We start from the raw sequence: 21613 nt of genomic DNA on the forward strand, positions 1-21613 counted from the left end.
CGCATTCAAATGCAAAATTCATGATGTAACGTTAATCAACGATATCGCAACAGAAAAAGAACAGGAAGATATCCAGAAAAATTTCACCGTGAAAATGATCATTCCTTAGCTTGACATCTATATTTAATCGTGTGTCGTTTCGAGAATATTGTAAAATGTGTACAGAATAAAAAAAGACAGGCCTTTGTTTCACGACAAACGCGCTATCGCTGTTTTACCGATCGTACAAAACCTCATCCCCACTTTATCTAGGAAGCATCGAAACTGCGATTGCTGCTGGTGCGACTGCGAGGGAGCAGCAACAGAGTGGATGAAAGAACGAGAATCATTCTTGGATGGACAGTGGTATCGTTCTAAAGTACTGATACAATTTAGAACGGGTAAGCTGGAAGCGACAAGGAACGTAGAACAGGAGAGAGGTGCGGTGAGAGAGCGGGAGCGTGTGGCAAGGTCGGTGCGTGCGGTGAAGTTCCAAGCTTTATTAAAGTGCAGTCGGCCGGGTTGAAAAACAATCGACGGACATAATACGGCGCTCCGTGAAGTCCGATGTCTAGTGCTGAGGTGGTGGAGAGCTCCGTTGACCCCCCAGCCAAGAAGCGACGCGTTGCTGCCACCACGGGAGGAGCCGACGACTCGACGACGATCGCAGACATGGCGAAAAATGGTTCGACGTCCCGCGCTTCCGCCGAAATTGACGAGGGTCTTTATTCAAGGCAGCTTTATGTTCTCGGCCATGACGCCATGCGTCGCATGGCATCCTCTGATGTCCTGATATCCGGTCTTGGTGGTCTTGGCGTTGAAATTGCGAAGAACGTCATACTCGGTGGCGTCAAATCCGTTACATTGCACGATGACGCGTTGTGCCAGATCTCAGACCTCGGCTCGCAGTTCTATCTTACCGAGGCAGACATAGGTGAGCGCTTTGACCCGCGTGAATTGCTAAACACGTGAATGCTTTTAATAGGAACACTTTTCCTTGTGGCTCGACATCGAAATCTTTATATCTCAGATTGGTTAACACTGCGCAATTTTATACTTCGATGATATTTAAAAAAAAAAAAAAAAAAAAAATATTTGAACGCAAATATAAAACTTGTGTGTACAATCGGTATTAAATTTATAAGTAATAATACTAAACTTTGTTTTGTTCATTTTGCAGGTAAAAATCGAGCTGTTGCTTGTTGCCAACGTTTATCCGAACTGAACAATTATGTACCCACACGTTATTATACTGGTTCCTTAACCGAGTCTTATATCAAGAAGTTTAAGGTTGTGGTTATCACTGAAACACCGCTGAAAGAACAATTACGTATTTCTGAAATTACTCATGCAAATGACATAGCACTTATCATAGCGGATACCAGAGGCCTATTTTCTCAAGTCTTTTGCGACTTTGGGAATGCATTTACTGTGGTTGATACGACTGGTGAACCACCTGTCAGCGCTATGGTTGCTAGCATCTCGCAAGACACAGAAGGTGTTGTCACATGTTTGGATGACACGCGTCATGGCATGGAGGATGGTGACTACGTTACATTCTCTGAAGTACAGGGAATGACAGAATTAAATGGTTGCGAACCAATTAAGATAAAGGTTCTTGGCCCGTATACTTTCAGCATTGGGGAGACATCAAAATATTCTGAATATATAAGAGGTGGTATAGTAACACAAGTAAAAATGCCAAAGATTTTACGCTTTGCTACTTTGAAGGAAGCTCTGAAGAAACCAGAATTCCAGGTCACTGATTTTGGAAAATTTGATTATCCGGAACAATTACACTTGGCTTTTACGGTGTTACATCGTTACATAGACACTAAAGAAAAATTACCTACACCCTGGAACCAAGAGGATGCAGATGAATTTTTGGCTCTAGCTAAAACAATAAAAGAAGAAACAGGCAGCGAAATTGAAATCAATAAAGAGCTGTTTGAGATATTTGCAAAGATATCAGCGGGAAACTTAAATCCAATGAATGCTACCATTGGAGGAATTGTAGCACAAGAAGTGATGAAAGCTTGTTCCGGCAAATTTCATCCAATTTATCAATGGTTGTATTTCGACGCTATCGAATGTTTACCCGCGGATCGATCCGAGCTTACAGAGGAAGATTGCTGTCCAATTGGATCGCGTTACGATTCACAGATAGCTGTTTTTGGGCGCAAATTCCAATCGAAGATTGGAAATTTGAAATACTTCGTTGTTGGAGCCGGAGCTATAGGTTGTGAATTACTCAAGAATTTCGCAATGTTGGGTGTTGGTGCTGAGAGTGGTAGCGTAACAGTTACCGACATGGATTTGATAGAAAAATCAAACTTGAATAGACAATTCCTATTTAGGCCATCGGATGTTCAGCAATCTAAATCATCAACAGCAGCCAGAGTCATAAGGAGTATGAATCCAAGTATGAAAGTAATCGCTCACGAGAACAGAGTTTGCCCAGAAACAGAAAAAATATATAATGATGATTTCTTTGAGGTGTTAGACGGAGTAGCAAACGCATTAGATAACGTAAATGCACGTATTTATATGGATCGTCGTTGTGTATATTACAGGAAGCCCCTGTTAGAATCTGGTACTCTAGGTACAAAGGGTAATACCCAAGTTGTTGTTCCATTTTTAACTGAATCTTATAGTTCGTCTCAAGATCCTCCAGAGAAGAGTATACCGATCTGTACGCTAAAGAATTTCCCCAATGCTATAGAACATACTTTACAATGGGCTAGAGATAATTTCGAAGGTTTATTCCGTCAGGCCGCGGAGAATGCTGCTCAATATATATCTGATCCACAGTTTGTGGAGAGAACATTAAAACTGCCTGGAGTTCAGCCATTAGAAGTATTAGAATCAGTCAAAACAGCTTTGGTCGATGAACGACCAAAAAGTTTTGCCGACTGCATTGCGTGGGCTCGTTGCCATTGGCAAGAGCAGTATAGTAACCAGATTAGACAGCTCCTGTTCAACTTTCCACCTGATCAAGTGACATCCAGTGGCCAACCATTCTGGTCTGGACCTAAGAGGTGCCCTGAACCACTCAAGTTCAACGTGAATGATCCGCTCCATTTGGATTACATCGTAGCCGGTGCTAACTTAAAAGCAAAGGTCTATGGAATTCCCATCAACAGAAATCGTGAGGAAATAGCTAGGATCGTTAGCGCCGTACAAGTTCCGCCTTTTACGCCGAAATCTGGAGTAAAAATTGCTGAGACAGATTCACAGGTGCAAGTATCCAATGGAAGCGGAAACATTGATCACGAAAGACTCAGCCAGTTACAAGAAGAATTGCCCAAGGTTGACGAGCTTAACGGTTTAGTAATTCATCCACAAGAATTCGAGAAGGATGACGACTCTAATTTCCATATAGATTTCATCGTAGCAGCTTCAAATCTTCGTGCAGCTAATTACAAAATCCCTCCCGCTGATCGACACAAGAGTAAACTAATTGCTGGAAAAATAATACCAGCTATTGCTACTACCACCTCGGTGGTCGCTGGTCTTGTTTGTCTCGAATTGATCAAGTTAACACGCGGCGTGAAAGATTTGTCTATTTATAAGAATGGTTTCGTCAACTTGGCTCTACCATTCTTTGGTTTCTCGGAGCCTATCGCTGCACCGAAATTGAAGTACTACGACACTGAATGGACACTGTGGGATCGATTCGAAGTCAAAGGAGAACTAACGCTCAAAGAATTCTTAGATTACTTCAAAGAGCATCATAATCTTGAAGTTACTATGTTGTCTCAGGGTGTCTGTATGCTGTACTCGTTCTTCATGGCTAAGCCTAAGTGTCAAGAACGTATGGGCCTGCTAATGTCAGAGGTAGTGAAGAAGGTATCGAAGAAGAAACTGGAGAACCATGTTCATGCATTGGTATTCGAACTTTGCTGTAACGACACTGATGGCAACGACGTGGAAGTACCGTATGTTCGCTACACCTTGCCATGAAACGTCGTTCGAGTCACCGGTTAATAAGAGATGTCTACTTAACTGACTTAGCCGTAGTAATTTCTACAAATTTCTATTTTAAAATACGATACAGGAAATCTATTAATCTTTGTCTACGTAAGCCTTTCAAAGTAAACTTTCATTTTATTTTTTTCTGTTGTTTTTTTATTGCCAATGCTTCGTAGCATTTATAATAGCAAGCAAGCAAGTGCGGGATCCACTGAGTTTAATCTTACTATGATCTCCCTTTTTGCTGAAAATCAACTCCAGGACTCGCGACCATTTATTTCATTTATATCGCATCCTGCTATTCTCAATTGATCTATTCGACAACCATAAATTGCATGTTTCGTTTGCTTTTCAATCAACGATATTTTCTAACGAAAACTAGCATTATAAAATTATTTCAACTGTCGATAAAGAGATGTAAGTGATTGAAAATTTGTACGAGAGAATTTGCATTACGATGTTTATAAAACGTTGGGAAGAAAGAAAAAGGAAAGTATGATGATAAAATGTTGCTGAAGAATTTTGTCCATATTGGATCATAAAGGGAATTGTCATGGTAAGAATTGTCTTAGGACTCACGCGTCACGACTTTATGTATAGAATCGAATGTAAAAAATTATCGAATGATAACTCAATGATCCTTAGACGAATAATGCTAGCACATTTAATATAGGCCATAGATAAACGTGAGAATAAAAAAAAAAAACCGAACACAAATGTATCTTGCCTTTACTGAATCACCTTTTTCTTTTTTTTTCTTCATTTTCTATTTACGGTTATTTTGTGGTCAAGGGTATGCGAACAGAAGGAAAGAATAAAAAATCGCAAGCTCTTTTTTTTCCCCCCTATTTCTAATTGAGTACGCTCTTGCTATTAAACCCGATATTTTAAGACTTTATGTAATCAATATATTATCAATGATTTTGATTCCACCATTTTATTTTTCGAATGTACTATTGGCTAAGGCTGTTTGTTGTTACAATAAGGGATACTGCATTTAAATTTGTAAGAACACGTTTTGGAAAGAAGCTTCGAAAAGAATTTCACACTTTAGACCAAGGAATACAAGCAAGAAAAAAAAAATAAGGAAGATATTTTGTTAATTTTAGGATAATACGGATATTTATTGTATTACTTTATCAATAGATAATAAATAGATGTGTTTGGATTTCAAGAGACATGAAAAATATAATAATGAAAATAAAATTTGGAAATTGTCTTGCTTTGCACGTCTTTCCTTTAATTTTAAGATCATTCAAGAACTAAGAAGAATAATAGAAGAAAATCTATTTTTTTACTTATAAGATCAAGTTCATTTTTACAATTATGATTTTGTTTTATTTAACATACGTATTTACGATTCTTATAAAATAAAATTAAACTCAGAAATTTTCAAAATGCTTTCTAATTTGCAATGCTAGTGAAACTCTATTTAGGCGTTATGACTTTTTTGAATTCTGTTTATGTCGGTTACATTAACGAATCAAGCTTGCCATATGAATCCTTATAAAGGTTAAAAACCGCGGTAAAATGACACAACGTAGTATTTCGTAAGTAATTCATACCACTGTTCTATAAAATAGATTTATGAGCTAGTTTTATCGTTGTTTGTAGATCGTTCTTTATAAAAACCTCGACGAAAAGTGATAATGTTGATAAAAGCAATATAAGGTAAGTTGTGAGTCGCTTAAAAGTATGTAATGTTCAGGCTCAGGCGCATTGCCAGCTGCACAGTATACTATATATACAGTAACAATTCCCAACGTTTATTATTTATAAATAAAGTACATGAGTCAAACAATGTTTCTCTACCAACCATAAATAATTTTCTGCATTGGATACGTTTTAACAGTTCGCTTACTAAGGAGGATAAAGATAATCGAGACAGTGTTAAACGAAAAAGAAATGATCAGAATGAAACTACGGAGTAAGTAAAAATTACGTTCATGTTTTTTCTGTGTTTTTCATTCGAATTTTCGAAAATCTACCTGCTTGTCTAGATGTGTGTTCGGATATGTTCTCGGGCCGTGAATGTTTAACCCGACATTCCTGCACTTTGATTCATTGTGTTTTACTGAGTTTCAGAAAAATTTCACATTTACATAAGATGCTTGTTATCATTGTGTGATCACTTTTTTTTAGTCATTCATTGGCAGAAAACAATACCACCAAAAAATCACCTTCTTCATTAGAAAAAGTAAATAATAAAACAGGTGTGTAACTAGATGTTATACGTAATGTGCTATATTATTTTTAATATTATTGCGATTTTAAAGGTGCAACACTCAAAACAATATTATCTGGAACATCAAAGTTCCATGAAAGCAGTGGATCTAAAAGGAAGAAAAGCGCAGATAAGGTAAAAGAAGATAACACCAAGAATACACCTGCACAGAAAAAAATAAAAAAACCCTCATTGGTGAAGAATCAAAAAGAAAGCACAAATTTAAATAAAAGGAAAAGTGAATCAAGTTTCTCTAAATCTGATTCGTCAAAATCATCTGATGAATTAGATGAATCAGAAAAAGTGAAAATAAAAAAGACTTCTGGTAAAAGTAGAAAGAGACTGAGAATAATATCACCTGTTGATTCTAGCGAGGAAGAAGAAATTTTAACAGTATGTAGATTTTACATTCGTTATATAGCTTTTAGAAATGTAATTATAATTTAATATTTAATTGTTAGTTTTCAGAAAGTCCAAAAAAATCAAACAGTAATGTGGAAGAAAAAGTTTCAACTAAAGAAAAAGAAAAATCTGATGAAGAAAATAACAAAGAAGGAAAAACTAAAGAAAAAGAAAAATCTGATGAAGAAACTGGGGGCAATGAAGAAAATAACAAAGAAGGAAAAACTGATACAAAAGAAGACAGTACAGAAAAACCTGCTAAGAAAATACATAGCTTTTTTGGTAAATATTACATTATTACATTTATAAATATATAGATATATTAATATAATTTATATATTATTTTTAGTACAAGCACAAAAGGGAAATACAAAGAATACTTCTGGAGATAAGATAAAATCTGTTGATAAGTCTTACGATCCTAGTACGTCTAATTATCACCCAATTGATGATGCCTGTTGGAAAAAGAATGAAAAGTATGTTTTAAACTATTTTACTTTATTAATGCGTTATCCACTGTAATATGTACAATTTTTTTTCAGAATACCATATATCGCATTAACGCGCACCTTGGAATTAATTGAGGAAACAAGTGCGCGCCTGAAGATAATCGAAATTTTGTCCAATTATTTTCGTTCTGTCATAGTTTTAAATCCAAACGATTTACTTCCAAGTATATACTTATGTCTGAATCAGTTAGGTCCCGCATATGAAGGTAAGTGCTTGTAATGTATCTTTAGAAACATTTTTCAAATAAATGTTATCCTTATTTCAGGACTTGAGTTAGGTATAGCGGAAACAAATCTTATGAAAGCGATAGCGCAATGTACTGGTAGAACTTTAGCTCAAATAAAAGCAGATGTTCAAGAAGTTGGAGATTTGGGTATTGTCGCAGAAGGAAGTCGTTCCAATCAGAGAACAATGTTTCAACCTGCTCCATTAACAGTATCCAATGTATACTCTAAACTGAAGGAAATTGCGCAAATGACCGGTTCTGCAGTACGACATTTATTAATACTACTAAGCACTTCGTAATTATATTAAAATATAAACGTAATATTTTGTTGCAGTCAACGACCAAGAAATTAGACAAAATTCAGTCACTTTTTGTAGCGTGTCGCTTCACTGAAGCTAGATATTTAATTAGATCCTTGGCGGGTAAACTTCGAATTGGTTTAGCAGAACAGTCTGTTTTACAGGTAAATATGTTTATACCAAACCACGCTTAAATTATACAATTAATGATCAATATTTATAGGCTTTAGCATTAGCATGTGTAACAACCCCACCAGAGCAGACCGATCCAGTAGTTTTGGATGCACGTAAAAGCATGTCAAGTGATTCTTTCAAACAGAAATATGAAAAAATCGCACTTACTCTCAAAACAACATATTGGTAAATATTTTTATCCTATTTGGGCTCTCTGAACTTATTATCTGACGTTATCATTTAAATCATATAAAATATTTCTCCTCAGTGAATGTCCGAATTACGATAAGATAATCCCTGTTTTACTGAAAGAAGGAGTTGAAGCGTTACCGAATAAATGTAAACTTACACCTGGTATACCTCTGAAACCTATGTTAGCACATCCTACTAAAGGTGTTCAAGAAGTATTGACACGTTTTGAGGGAATGAAATTTACTTGTGAATGGAAGTACGACGGGGAAAGAGCACAGGTTTATATCTTATCGTCTGAAGTACTGTCACTACGTTCTAATTACTATAATTAAAATATCGGATACATTTTATAGATACACCTAGCTGAAAACGGTGAAGTTAGCATCTACAGTAGGAATCAAGAAAATAATACCAGCAAATATCCTGACATTATAGGACGATTTAATAATACAAAAGGAGAAAACGTTAAAACTTGTATTCTGGACTGTGAAGCGGTAGCGTGGGACGATGAAAATAAAAAAATTCAACCATTCCAGATACTTAGCACAAGAAAACGAAAAGTAATACAAAGATTCCTTAAACTTAATAAAAATTTTCTATATTTGCAATTTTATTACAGGATGCAAATGAAGCCGACATTAAAGTACAGGTGTGTGTATTTATGTTCGATTTGTTGTATTTGAATGGAGAACCATTAGTGAAGCAGCCTTTTATAAAACGTCGAGCTTTACTAAAAGAAAGTTTCAAGGAAGCAGAAGGGGAATGGAAATTTGCAAATAATTTAGATACCTCGAGTATGGAGGAGGTGCAAGACTTTTTAGACGAATCGGTCAAAGGTTATTACATTCTTTTTTTATGAATTCACAAATAGGAAAATAGCAGAAAGTATACTGTACTGTATAATAATATTTGAATAGGTAATTGCGAGGGTCTTATGGTGAAGACATTGGAACAAGATGCAACGTATGAAATAGCAAAACGGTCTCGAAATTGGTTAAAACTGAAGAAAGATTACTTAGATGGTGTAGGTGATACGTTGGACTTAGTTGTTATTGGTGGGTATATAGGAAAAGGTAAACGAACAGGAACATACGGAGGATTTCTTTTGGCTTGTTACGATCAAGAAAATGAAGAATATCAGAGTATTTGTAAGGTGAATATTACCGATTCCAATCTTCGAATGAATATAATATACATGATTCTACAATGTAATATATTTTCATTTAGATTGGTACTGGTTTCACTGAAGAAGATCTTCAAAAACACAGTGAATTCTTGAAGGAGCATATAATACCAAAAAGTAAGCCGTACTACCGTTACGATCCATCACTTGAACCTGATCATTGGTTTGAACCCGTTCAAGCTTGGGAGATCAAATGCGCAGATTTGTCTCTATCACCTGTTCATAAAGCAGCCGTGGGTATCGTTGATCCAGAAAAGGGTATATCCTTACGATTCCCACGATTTATTCGTATTCGCGATGATAAAAGTAGCGAGGATGCCACTTCAGCCCAACAGGTAGCAACAATGTATAAAAGTCAAGAGCAGATAAAGAATCAAGTTCCAACGAAGTTAACAGAAGAAGACTTTTATTAGATTTACTTCGTACTATTATAGGGATATTTAAAAGTAATAACTCTGCAAAATCACTATTACTTTTAAGGTTCTCTATAATCGGGTTGCGAAAATCATAAAGTTGTTTTAAAAAAAGTCATTCCATAACAGTAATACATGTATAATTCTATTATGGCTTTGTTTTTCTATTCAAAGCATATGTAATACAATAACATGAATAAAATTGTCACGTGAAATACCTATCTAATTACAAATTCAATTCTTTTTCTTTTCACCAATGAAAATGCGCTGTCCTTAGGCACCCCGAGGTTTACCAGGTTCCCGACCACCCTTACAGGCTTCCACGGGTTCCCATCTTTCCTTTTAGCTGTTCGCAAGGAGAATGACAAAGTAGGGAATATAGGTCTGTGGTTGCCCACCACTTGGGTATAAACATTTACGCAGGAAATTTTAATTAATACCGTACAGTCGAAATAAAAAAGTCTATTTTTGTCACTCACGCTAGATGGCGCCACATGTTTTGTCGAATTTTTAAAAATAAATTTTCAATATTTATTTATACCAGAAAAGAAGCCTCGTTCGGAAAAATGTTTTTTGACCTACCTTCCTTTTAATATAGGACTTTCTATTAGTACCTTTTTTACTTACTTTTTCAAGTAGATTCATCTCCTTTACGATTGTGCCATCAGATAAGGAAGATTCTGTATAACCTTCCATTCAATGTCATGTTAAAAAGTTTTGTTTACCTTCGACGGAATCTGTAGTCTAACCTCTTTTCCTTCCTAAATCTACATATATAAATCAGTAAAACTTGACAAATGATGTCCAGTACGATTAATCATAAGTTATTTTATAATACTGTTCTGTCACAAACATTTTCCCCAGATGGAAATTATTTACTGGCTGGAAATATTTACGGAGATGTTTCAGTTTTCGAGTAAGTATTTATTTATTACATCCCTATTTCAAATAACTATTAGGTTATGTTGATATTAATTGCAATAAAGATCGATAATAACTATTATTATTTTTCTCTAGGTTATCAAAAGCTCTAGGTCCTCGTAAAGCAGAAGAAAATGAGTTACAAGGACCTAATTATCGCTTTACTGCTCATCCTGACCAACAGGTAGAGAGTATGGTTTCGACAGATAATTTTTTGGTGACAGGAACATCTGGGGAAGTATGCGGATGGGATTGGAAAATAGTTACCTCTAGCAAAGCACCAAAAAGTAAAGTTTCATGGACTGTACAGATGCCAGTTAATAAGTAATATTCAAGCCTTCATAAAAATGTAAATAATACTGGAACACAGTGTAGTTTTTAACAATATTAATATCAGTTTATCCTCAGGGACAGCTATGAAAAACCAGATGTGAATTACATGGTATACTCCAAATCAAATCATCTTTTATATGTTGGATGTGGTGATAATAATATTTATGTAATTACCTTAGAAGATGGTAGAATAGTCAGAAGTTTACAAGGACATACAGACTATATCCATTGTCTGTCTTTAATGTGCGTATCATTGCGATAAGTGATATACAATCTTCAAATTTCGTACAATAAATTTTGAGCATATTTCAGGGGTAATCAGTTAGCTTCCTGTGGGGAAGATGGAACAGTAAGATTATGGGATTTAAGAAAAAAAGAAAATACCAATATATTAACACCTTATTTGGTAGAAAAGGTAGCCAGGCCAAGGTTAGGCAAGTGGATTGGTGCCATAGATTTTACAGATGACTGGTTGGTGCGTGTTTTAGGTCTTTCTTCTTGAAACATACGTAATTTATTATTAATCAGTACATCATGATTTTCTAGTTATGCGGTGGTGGTCCGTCTTTATCCTTGTGGCATATACGCACGATGGAAGCAGCAACTGTGTTTCATCTTCCAGACGAAGGGATTCACGTAGCAAACATTTACGAGGAACGTGTAATTGCTGCAGGAGCAGCGCCTCACGTTTATCACTTAACGTATCAAGGAGAAACATTGGCCAAAGTGCCAACTTCTAGTAACACCGTTTACAGTATTATTTACCAAGAAACTCCACAGAAAGTAATGAGTATAGCCGGCTGTTCGAATAATCTTGACGTTTGCACAAACTTTAACTATCGTGAATTAATGTTAAAGTTTGCGTAATAACAAAACAAACATGTTTTCCATGCGATCTGTGGAAGAAAAACAATCTCATGGGGTTTATATATTTTTAAATAAATATATTAATACAATATGCATTTTATAAAATATAGTATAAAACTTTTTACAAATATACAAGTATCCGTTCGTTAATCATGGCTCCTTGTAATGCGACAGTCTCTTACATACATTGAACAATGTATTCATAAATCCTAGAGGACTATAGTTAAAGAAAGCCGTGACCTGCGATCACAGCAGGTATGAAGCCCTCTCTGCCGTCCCGCGAACGAACCCAGAACCAGTCGCTTACGTGATCGCTAAGCAGAGCAACGACGTCACCTTTAGAAACGCTCAGAGCGTTTCCACCTTGGCCTTCATAGTCGCTGCGTATCACGAGTAAAGTATGACGGGATCCTTTGGTTCTAGCGTTTGCCGCGGCTCTAAGATACAATCTATCAACGCTGCGTTCTCCACAGGCTGAAACCGCGTCTCTGGAACTTCGTCTTACTCTTGGATTTCTACCACGAGCCCCGCACTCTGATCGGGTGTCCCTTAATTTCTCAGTGTCGGTCATGTTACCTAAAACCAGACAATTTTCGCATAACATTTAGAACTACCTTTCTTTATTTCTCGACTGTACGGTTAAATGAAATAAGCAACGTTAGCGGTTGAAGCGGTTGAGGAACTGCAATTATTCTAAGGCTACCTAGAGGACGAGGAAATACATCCGTTGAATCCTCCCAGCATGGACCCCGCGTTGGTTGCGGTAAGATTCCAAGTGGTAGGCACGCAGCATACCCAACGTATCCTTCTTGTCCATGGGGAGTTTGAACGTACAACCAGGTCTGGTTCTTGAATACAGCATTCACCACTGTTCCAAGTGGTAGAGCCATCTCGTCTTGAGTACCTCCTTGGGTTTGGTACAGGACAGATGGGAAGGACAGAACCACGGGAATGTTGGCGGGTTTCTCTATCGAGGCCTAAAAAGTATTCTATCCTTTGTCGAGAATATTCCTTAGGCTACGTTGAATTCTTTCAAGCAATTCAAAGGTACCTTCGTGAGAAACGCATCGAGGTCCGCAATTTCGTAACCGAACCTGCTAGGAGGTCTAGGCTTGTGAGAACGTTTGGTCCTCCGATGTCTGTGCTTCTCACGACCACTCGGCGTGGACGTTGACTCCCGAGACACGAGAGACGGTTCGGACACTGCCCTCTTAACTTTCTCCTTTTCTTTTGTGTCTTTCAATCCGGGAAATCCCTTCTCGGATTGCTTGTCCAAAGGGCTGTCGAGAGACCTCTCGTTCACCAGCACCTCCTTGCCGATAGACTGTAAAAGAAAAAGTAACGATCAACTTCAGCAACGATTCATTTTACATTCAGAACAGTTGTTGTCCAAGGATTTTCCATCGAACTTCGACCTTTTCTGTCCTCTCAATCTTCTCGATCCTATGGAGAATCTTCTTTTCTCGTTTCTCAGTATCCAAGTTCTCCTTGCCAGCATCCTTTTCCTTCACGCTCTTAACGCTCCTCCTGGAGGACCTCTCTTTACCATCTCGTGACAAGCTCTCCCGATCGTCGTTCCCACCTTCGCAAACGAAACATTGTTTCTCAAGACTTCATAAAGTAGCAAGGAAATTACGGGTGATTTACCGCATTCACTTATGGACTATCAAAGGTAACCTGTTCTCCTCGAGCCTAAATTATCTCTTTAAATTAAAAATCACTGCCTGACTTGGGGTTCTCACGGAATTACTGTGTTAATGGATGTTGAACTTGGATTATTGCTTGACCTATGTTTCATGTACTTGCATTGTTATTTGGTTCTCCTTTTGTTGGATTACTACAGTGGTACCTCGGTATACGACATAAATTTTTTGTGTGAATTATTAAATAATTATCTTAAAACAAAAATTTAATTAATAATCTATTATATTCGGAGTTGATGTATTATTAAGGGAAAAGTTGGTTTGGTATACGTCCTATTCGATACAAGTTCAAACATCAGGAACCGAGGTACCACTGTACTTGTCTTCTTAAATTTTCTATTTTAAATATTCCATTTGAGTTTCAAGTTTGACCTTCTTCAACATTTTATCTATTTGCACGGACCTGTATTCCCATTGATAGTCGTCTGATTATTGGTGGACGCAGGTTGCTGTTGTCCACGGAGGACCCAGGTCAAAGAGATCTTGGGGCGCAAGAGGGTGCTTGACCGTTGCCCCATGCTCTTCGGCGGTGCGAGGGGCGTGGAGGGCGTCGCAGGCGTCGCCGATCTGGGTGGTGACGGTGACCTCGACGCCGGTGTCACCACCTGCAAAGGACAGTCCGCCACCAGGTCCACCGTCTGCACCGAACAGCCATGTTCCTGTAATGGAAAATCAACACCTTAGAATCTTAGATAGGCACCGTTTAACCAGCCCGCATCTCTCACGAATTTATTAAACGACGCTCGCCCGTTAATTAACGGATCGAAATAAAATGCAGCGACGCGTTGCGTTGGAAAAACTTGTTTCAAGAATATATTGCGCTTCCGTGAAACGTGGATCATGAGAATGGTTAATTCCCGCGCGTGCTGCGCCTTCTACAAAGTGGATTATTAATTCGTCTCATAGGCGTTCAATTAGCCCGCGAGGCGAGTCGCGGAAATGAATTATTCGTTGGCGCACGCGTGTCCCCGGTGTGCTTTACCGTGCCGCGGAAATTTACGACTCTCGTCTCGCATAAATAGCCGGCTTGGCCACCGGGAAATTTACGAACGACCACTTGCGTCCGCCTCGTAAAATTTCTGCTCCAGTTGACCCTGACGTCTGTTCACTGGCAAGAGAATCTTCCTTCGTTTTCGCGGAAAATAACGAAGGTCTGCTATCGTTAGGTCATTGGAAAAATTGAGTGTTTTATTTTTAAAGGTTAAAAACAGTAGATAATTCCGGTGGTAAGTGAAATAAAATATTTCTTTCTTGCTTATGCCCGCGACCGCCGAGAGAAATCCTTTCGCGTGGACCGATCTCCGAAGACATTCCACGTGGTCCGGTCTGCGAACGCGTTCCTATGAATTATTGCACCATTAACGTGAGTAATCGTGCCGGCGGGAAAATTATATAGTAATTTGTTCGCAGCTGATCGAATACGTCGAGAATTTTATTCTTCTTTCTGCCGGGGTAATGAAGCGGGCTAGCCCGGAAGGGAGAACGCGTAGCAACCCCATTCGACCGGACTCGTGGCCGTGAAAAATGAAGACGTTTCACCCGGCCGCTTTCGATTTTACCCGTTGAATGGCCAGCTAAGTAGCCATTCCGTACGCTCTTATAATTTATACGTCGCCCTTTTGTGTTAAACACAACGCGATTCCCTTTCGCGCCAACCGAACGATGCGATTACCACGAAAAAAAGCACGCTGCTTTTAACCCCTTTGACTTATGATTTCTTTCCTGACCACGGGTGTTGCGCTTCGACGATGAATACGATTCTATAGAAAAAAAAGCACCCCGTACAAAGGATTCTTTACGGTTTGAAATACGACCCGATGCCGAGATAGACGTTTCTGTGTCTTTCGGTGGGTTCATCCGGTGATTTCTACGTTTCGTGTTATAGAAAAAACTGACAAGTAACGGATGAAATTATTCTGAAACGAAAAAATGAAATTTCACTAACTCCAAGGAGCGCTGGACCGAGCAACGCGAAGAAGAAAGGAAGAAGGAGGCAGAAGAGAGGTGGGTCCCATTTAAGTGACAGAAAGGCTGGTCCACGGCGTGAAGGTACACGCGAGGTAGCCTCAGGTGACAAGTTAAAAAGGGAGGGAAGCGGTTGGCGGCGCGAGCCAAGTCTCTCGGATCATGCTAATGAAATTCTCAAGATATCTATCTCGCGAGCCACTGTGCACAGGGCATTAGTTTAGCGTTTCGCTCGCGGCCAACCTCGCTCTTATCTGTCCGCCTTCGGACGGGCCGTATCAATTTCCGTGGAACGCGAAACGCGGGGTTAAACGGGGGTGTCGAGTTCGTCACCGATCCTGCTACCAGTTTCCCCTACCTTCTAACGAAATCACCTTTCGCCTCCATACGGAATTTTCTTCGGTTTTTATTTTTCAAAACATTACCGATGCAAAATATGATGTATCGAGGTTGCGTAAGTCTCCGGTGACCGGTTATCCCCTGCTATTGCAACGATCCCATGACAAGGCTCTAAATCAAACAGAGCAGCGCGGACTTACGAGCGTTAATTGCTAGACTACGCGCGGCCCGTCCTCGAAAGGGACTTTATTGCACCGGAAAATCAAACGTTGTACCGTTACTCGCGTACGCGAACACCATCTGCGAGCGCGGTAAAGAGCATAAACGTGTAAATGGCTGATAATAATCCGGATGGAGGGATCCTCCGAAGGGTATAAGACGCGTTCCTCAGCGTTTGGATAGTCGCATGAACGCGTTTTACGAGCCCGCGGAACGAGCTTTCCTCTCTTGACACTTCCGATGTTAAGGTAAATAAAACCGAACCCCTCGTAAATCGATTTTTTTTGGTTTCACCAACCGAGACAATCGTAGGATCTATCATCGAATAAATTTAATTTCTATACGACAAAGTAGATAAACTGTTCTCTTATTTTGAATCTCACGAAAATTTAAGGACGATGGAATTGTAAAACGAGCAATAGTGGCTCGCGTATAGGCACTATTACTACTTGATATTATCGATAACATTTAATATAACGAGTCCTTTTTTCTTTAATTCTTTCTTTATACTTTCTTTATATAGGGGAGAGTTGCCAAATTTGGACCGTCGTCTACATTGGACCCATCACCTTATATTACCTCCTATAACAAATAATATCGCAGTATAGGCAGCATATCTAACATTGATGAATGGTTGCATCAGCGTAGTATACATCAATGTTAGATATGCTGCCTATACTGCGATATTATTTGTTATAGGAGGTAATATAAGGTGATGGGTCCAATCTAGGCGACGGTCCAAATTCGGCAACTCTCCCTTACAATATATAATAATCCTTAAGCTTAATGTCAGTAGCCATCCCCCAGTTTATGAAAAAGATACAAAAATCTTTGTATGGAACTATGCGCTTCATAGTTCCATAGTGGCATGGTGTTTGCGCATGCGCACTGTGTGCGCATGCGCACATATGAAGCTGCGCACGAGGCTGCGCAGGAGAGAGCACTGACTCTTCCACAGTGCTGGTTTTTAAAACAAAGGCTAAAAATTCTCTGGACCAACACCCCCACTAATTTTAGGTCCCAAGACCGTGAAAAGGCAGACGTTCTTACCGGACTCCTCCGTGGCAGCAAATCTTCCTCGACAAATATAGAAGTTCCTTAGGAAGTCTAAAATCGCGGAAAGTCTGTGTCACCGCGAGCAGCGTATCTCGGTTGGCAAGAAGCGATGTACGACTTCCTGTCGCGGTACAGAGAAGGAAGGATAAAAAAGGCCTCGCGTAGCGAGCGAGGAGGGTTTAAAACCGCAATCCGCAAAGCAGCGATCGATCGCTGATCAATCCTCCCACAGTGGAGCGGATCCGAAGGGGTTCCAAGAAATCAGCTCCTACCGACAAAGCATCTACATAAACTCAGCAACGATTTTACCTGTGCGTTTCGTGTTAGAAGTCCGTCGCGATTTTCTCGGAAACCATCGAGGCCTACGCCGAAGGTAGGACCGTTCTAGGAAGAGGTCGCGAAGAAAATCGCACGAGGATAGCGGCTGATATTTTTAGCGTCATTTGTGCGTAACGAGCGGGAACGTTCGCCGTTTATGTCGGACCGTTTCTCTTCCCTCGGGTTTCTTGGTCGCGAGCCCCATATTGCCGCCGATAATTCGCCAGAAGCCGTGGAACGGAGCCACACTTCCAGCTGGAACCACCTCGTAAAGGATCCTGTCGAAGGACGCGGTAAAAAGCGCGCCAGGATACGTGCGTCGTCTTTATTTGGAGAGGAATTTTTAGCCCCCGTTCGAGGGCTTCCTTTTTACCAACCGAGAATTCCAATGGAGCCGCGCAGTTTTTCTCGACGAGGGAACCGATGTTCCACGCGACTGAGCGGAAGGAAGAAGAGTATGCCTCGTATATATCTTCTTCACGGTTGGTTTTGCCGATTGAGTGAGGATGTGGTTAGAAGGGGTGAGTCGATGGTCGTGGTTCAAGGTGAATTTTCGATATTAATATCGAGTCTCAGCTACCAAGAAAATCATTTCTAATTAACATTCACAGGTCTGTGCTACTAAAATTGTTAAAGACTACGAAGGGTGCAAAATCACCCCCTTGAATTTTATGAACATTTCTAAGCTAAGGATCATATATTATTATTTTCAAATTATTAAATTTCAAATTTAAATGTCTCTATGAGTAACCTCCTCCTTTTTCAAAGTCGGTTAAATAAAATAAAGTATAAGATTGTGAGAGATGAAAGAAGCCTAGTCAAGCAAAAAGAAGGTGGTTAGACCGAAGAAGCATCTTTCCCATGAGAACGATGGGAACGAGGAGGGTGCACCGAAGCAACACAGGGCGTTTAACCAAAATTACACTTTATATGTACGAGCGGATCATTGCACAAGATGGTCCATGCGTAACGGCCGCGGTGCAACGGTGCATTTCCTTTTACTACTGCAGCTCAGACAACGTAGACCGTAAAACCTGACCGTTGGTGCTTTAACGACAACTGCAACTGCAGAAATCGTCGAGTTGTTGGCCAACATGTTTTCAAAGACAATGCATCCCCTGAACTTTATGAATCACCGCTACTATTCTAAAACACGATATTTCTTTGTCATTTTTTAAGAGGACAGCAATTTAAGTGAATCCAAATTAATTTTTATATTATGCAGAAGATTTACTTATAAAAATTTCATGTACACTCGTGCGAGTCCTGCTCGTGTTTTTATTTCGAATGGCATCGTTTCAAGGGTTACTTATTTAATTTATTAGCCCATGTACACGGGTATCAGTTACGCAAGGTTCATCGAGGCGTACAATAATTAAATCCGGCTCTCGAACGATCGCTAATTCGATCCACGTTTCGATCCATATAAATGCTAATTACCAGTGTTCCCGTTTCAATCGACTGATCCCCCGAAGCTTTACGGGAGGTTAATTCCATTTGAAGCAAGAACACGCTTCGAGCCACTTAATTACTCCGCGGGAACGGGACCGAAGTAGTCGTGATTTCGTGAAACAAAGGGTACATTGTTGTTTCCACGTAGGCATAGAATTAAGGCGTTCGAGGAGGAATGTTGCACCTGGTTGGTTTAATGCTTCTCCACGATTCCGATTAGAAAGTTCCTGAAATGTTACCTTGTAAGAGGTTCTGTCCTCCTCTTCTGGGGACGGGGCAGCGGGATCTTCTTCCGGGGTCGCTACAGCTTCCGTTTCCGCTGGCTGGTAGTCGACCTCGCTGCTCCAAGAGTGCCGTCTCTTCAGGTCCCCTGAAAATTCCAAAAATTTTCTTATTCTAACCACTTAAAATTTCAATAATTCCATAATTCCCATAAATATTAGATTCTAAATTTTTCGAAACTCAAACGTTTTCCGAAAAGATTCTAAAAATATTTCGTAGAAAGTACGAGAGCTCGTCGAAGGAAAATGAAAACGGACACGTTTGGCACGTGGCGGATGGGTAACCGGTAATTAATACGAACCGACTCAATCGAGCGTCCGCTTAATTAGAATTGTCACTATCGTTCATCTGGACGGCGACTGTTTAACGTCAAGTTGCCAATCGAAGCGTGGCTGACAAAACTTGCCGCTACCACTTTTTGTCCGCGTTGCTCAGACGCGGTGTATAATCCCACAACAACGTGTTCCTGACGATACGTCTCCTGTTACGGATTACGTATTTCCCGTCTAACATCGGATCATCGAGCAATCCTACCCGATAAGCCGGTTATTAATTTCCAGCCGGTCTCAAGTGGATGACACCGGCTGAAATCGTGTTACGGTTTTACCAGTTATGACGAGCCCATCTTTGGCCAATCGATCTTGAACAGTTTAACGACACGTGGATCGTCTGCTTCGGAGGTTGTTCGATAAGTCGACGAGCTGGAAAATCGATTGACGTATAGCGAGCCGTTATCTGGTACCGTTTGGAAAATTTCTTTCGATACCGAGAACATAGTTTCTATTTCAATACTGGACGGGTTATCGATTACAGAAGTTATAGTTAAACGGGTCCTGGGTAGGTTTAATTAATTTGTTGATTGACAGAAACGGACAAGTGTTAGACACGGGTAGTATAGATAATACGGAGTGAAATTGTAGTTATTAATCTTTACACAACGAAAATTTCAAAATTTCAAAATTTTAAATTCAAGGAAATTCAATCGTGGAATCCTAGTGAAAATTCGAAACTTTTAAAATTGTCCAATTATCAAGTTTTTAATATCGTGAAAGGGTATAGCCGGGTAAGGTAGGCAAAATGGCCCTTGAACCAAATTAAATTCAGAATGTGTCATTCGATAGCATATCAAAAGAAAATACTATACACCAATTTCCAATCCTTTATCTTAACCAGGGGGGCAGTGAGGGCACTACAAATACGGTAGCGCATATTAGGGAATTTTTTCAGATTTTTTCATTGCAAATCCTAGATGTAAAAAATGACAAACCGAACAAACAATCTAAAGAAACGCGATTTGTTATTGAAAATGTAAGAGTACTACTTTTATATTACTGTGGTAATAACATATTAGTATAGCTATTACTCTTGAATTTTTTCAGATTTTTTGTTGTGGTGCAACATAGTTAAAAAAATCAAAAACCAATTATTTCGTACGAAAAAGTAACTTCTACTTTGAATTTTTATTTCCTTTATTTCCATATTCCTTTAGAATATGAATGTGAATCCATTTAAAAGTACTTAATACATATTCTGAAAACCCAGGAAATAAAAATTCAAAGTAGAAGTTACTTTTTCATGCGAAATAATTGGTTTTTGATTTTTTCAACTACGTTGCACCACAACAAAAAATCTGAAAAAATTTCCTAATATGCGCTACCGTGTTTGTAGTGTATCAGAATTTTTTCAGAATTTTCGGATGTTATTAAATAGGAGAAATGGGGCACGATCTGGCGTCTCTTTTGCCCCTCCTCACTGCCTTCCTGGTTAAGATAAAGGGTTGAAAATTGGTGTACAGTATTTTCTTTCGATATGCTATCGAATGACATATTCTGAATTTAATTTGGTTCAAGGGCCATTTTACCCGGCTGTACCCTTTATGGAATCTCAGAACTGCGAGGTCTTAAATCCGAAACTTGTGAAATTTTTGAATTCTACATTCTTGGTATCTTTCTGTAAATGATTCTCGATTATTTCACCGATTTTTCATCGATCCTGTTGAAATGTTTAAGGTCGATGCACACCAGTTCGTACGAGGATAACGATCGAAGATAAGCTCGCGGGTTAAACACTGTATTCGAGACGTGACTTATGGGGTTGGTTACGGGGGTCGGGGGCAGAGGCTGTGGATTCTACCTACAAATTTGCTCGTTTACTTGGGTTCGTGGAATGCCACGGGGTCCCACGGGACGAAGGGTAGACACGGACAGCTTGAAAAGAGGATTGCGTAGTGATCACGAACAGGAAATTTATCGGTTCGACGGTCAAAGCGTGAATTACGTCGATTCTCGCGTGAGCCGCAATAAAATATTCGCCAAAGCTTCATCGCATTGTGCCTTTCGTAACCGCTTATTTGCATCGCTCGTATCTCACGCGGTTTCCCGCGCGATTTCAAACACGCGCCCATGCTGCGTCCTCGTTTATTAACGCGCTAAAATTCTTCACCCGTCAGACAATCAAATTAAACTGAGAAAATTATCATTTTAAATATCCTGTATATTATATTAACGTTGGAATGTCTTGTACGAAGTTGTATATATCAAATGATTGATTTTGGAACAAATCCAGTCAGACACGATTTTATGAC

The 21613-nt window shown here is 39.3% G+C and overlaps 4 protein-coding genes across 6 annotated transcripts in view; 3 read left to right on the top strand and 1 right to left on the bottom strand.

The window, feature by feature from the left end:
* The first annotated feature begins 310 nt into the window (after positions 1-310).
* On the top strand, positions 311-5177 carry LOC114879121 (ubiquitin-like modifier-activating enzyme 1). The gene is made up of 2 exons (XM_029193721.2): positions 311-913; positions 1160-5177. Exons 1-2 carry the CDS (start codon positions 547-549, stop codon positions 3940-3942), a joined length of 3150 nt encoding a protein of 1049 aa, XP_029049554.1. The 5' UTR covers positions 311-546; the 3' UTR covers positions 3943-5177.
* A 217-nt stretch (positions 5178-5394) lies between these two features.
* Positions 5395-9800, top strand: LOC114879118 (DNA ligase 1). 3 transcript variants are annotated; one of them, XM_029193717.2, is made up of 16 exons: positions 5395-5501; positions 5566-5622; positions 5804-5878; positions 6094-6164; positions 6228-6568; positions 6637-6859; positions 6927-7053; positions 7120-7292; positions 7353-7576; positions 7648-7776; positions 7836-7972; positions 8055-8256; positions 8332-8538; positions 8598-8814; positions 8896-9131; positions 9206-9800. In XM_029193717.2, the coding sequence occupies exons 1-16, from the start codon at positions 5482-5484 to the stop codon at positions 9572-9574; spliced, it is 2808 nt and encodes a 935-aa protein (XP_029049550.2). In that variant the 5' UTR covers positions 5395-5481; the 3' UTR covers positions 9575-9800. The 3 variants fall into 3 exon arrangements, with proteins under 3 accessions (XP_029049550.2, XP_029049548.2, XP_029049551.2); XM_029193715.2 differs by lacking the exons at positions 5395-5501; positions 5566-5622 and having other exon boundaries at positions 5629-5878; XM_029193718.2 differs by lacking the exons at positions 5395-5501; positions 5566-5622; positions 6094-6164 and having other exon boundaries at positions 5792-5878.
* Positions 9801-10036: 236 nt separating this feature from the next.
* Positions 10037-11845, top strand: LOC114879120 (THO complex subunit 6 homolog). The gene is made up of 5 exons (XM_029193720.2): positions 10037-10490; positions 10592-10819; positions 10904-11071; positions 11141-11303; positions 11375-11845. The coding sequence occupies exons 1-5, from the start codon at positions 10372-10374 to the stop codon at positions 11693-11695; spliced, it is 999 nt and encodes a 332-aa protein (XP_029049553.1). The 5' UTR covers positions 10037-10371; the 3' UTR covers positions 11696-11845.
* Positions 11774-21613, bottom strand: part of LOC114879119 (MAP7 domain-containing protein 1) — a 57678-nt gene continuing 47838 nt past the window's right edge. The window contains exons 5-10 of the mRNA XM_029193719.2: positions 18987-19117; positions 13802-14057; positions 13111-13277; positions 12747-13019; positions 12399-12672; positions 11774-12271 (exon numbers count right to left, since the gene is read on the bottom strand). Coding sequence (XP_029049552.1) covers positions 11919-12271; positions 12399-12672; positions 12747-13019; positions 13111-13277; positions 13802-14057; positions 18987-19117 — 1454 coding nt within the window. The 3' untranslated portion in view covers positions 11774-11918. The remainder of the gene's footprint in view (positions 12272-12398; positions 12673-12746; positions 13020-13110; positions 13278-13801; positions 14058-18986; positions 19118-21613) is intronic.

Source organism: Osmia bicornis, chromosome 12 (assembly GCF_907164935.1).
Source record: "Osmia bicornis bicornis chromosome 12, iOsmBic2.1, whole genome shotgun sequence".
Classification (NCBI taxonomy): domain Eukaryota; kingdom Metazoa; phylum Arthropoda; class Insecta; order Hymenoptera; family Megachilidae; genus Osmia; species Osmia bicornis.

Bases quoted from the DNA above. Each gene is read 5' to 3' on its own strand.
- LOC114879118 (XM_029193715.2), top strand. From the start codon at position 5,652: ATGTTCAGGCTCAGGCGCATTGCCAGCTGCACAGTATACTATATATAC. The intron at 6,569-6,636 runs GTATGTAGATTT...TTTAATTGTTAG, and splicing joins AGGAAGAAGAAATTTTAACA to TTTTCAGAAAGTCCAAAAAA. The intron at 7,973-8,054 runs GTAAATATTTTT...ATTTCTCCTCAG, and splicing joins ACTCTCAAAACAACATATTG to TGAATGTCCGAATTACGATA.
- LOC114879121 (XM_029193721.2), top strand. From the start codon at position 547: ATGTCTAGTGCTGAGGTGGTGGAGAGCTCCGTTGACCCCCCAGCCAAG. The intron at 914-1,159 runs GTGAGCGCTTTG...TTCATTTTGCAG, and splicing joins TCTTACCGAGGCAGACATAG to GTAAAAATCGAGCTGTTGCT.
- LOC114879120 (XM_029193720.2), top strand. From the start codon at position 10,372: ATGATGTCCAGTACGATTAATCATAAGTTATTTTATAATACTGTTCTG. The intron at 10,491-10,591 runs GTAAGTATTTAT...ATTTTTCTCTAG, and splicing joins GGAGATGTTTCAGTTTTCGA to GTTATCAAAAGCTCTAGGTC. The intron at 11,072-11,140 runs GTGCGTATCATT...AGCATATTTCAG, and splicing joins ATCCATTGTCTGTCTTTAAT to GGGTAATCAGTTAGCTTCCT.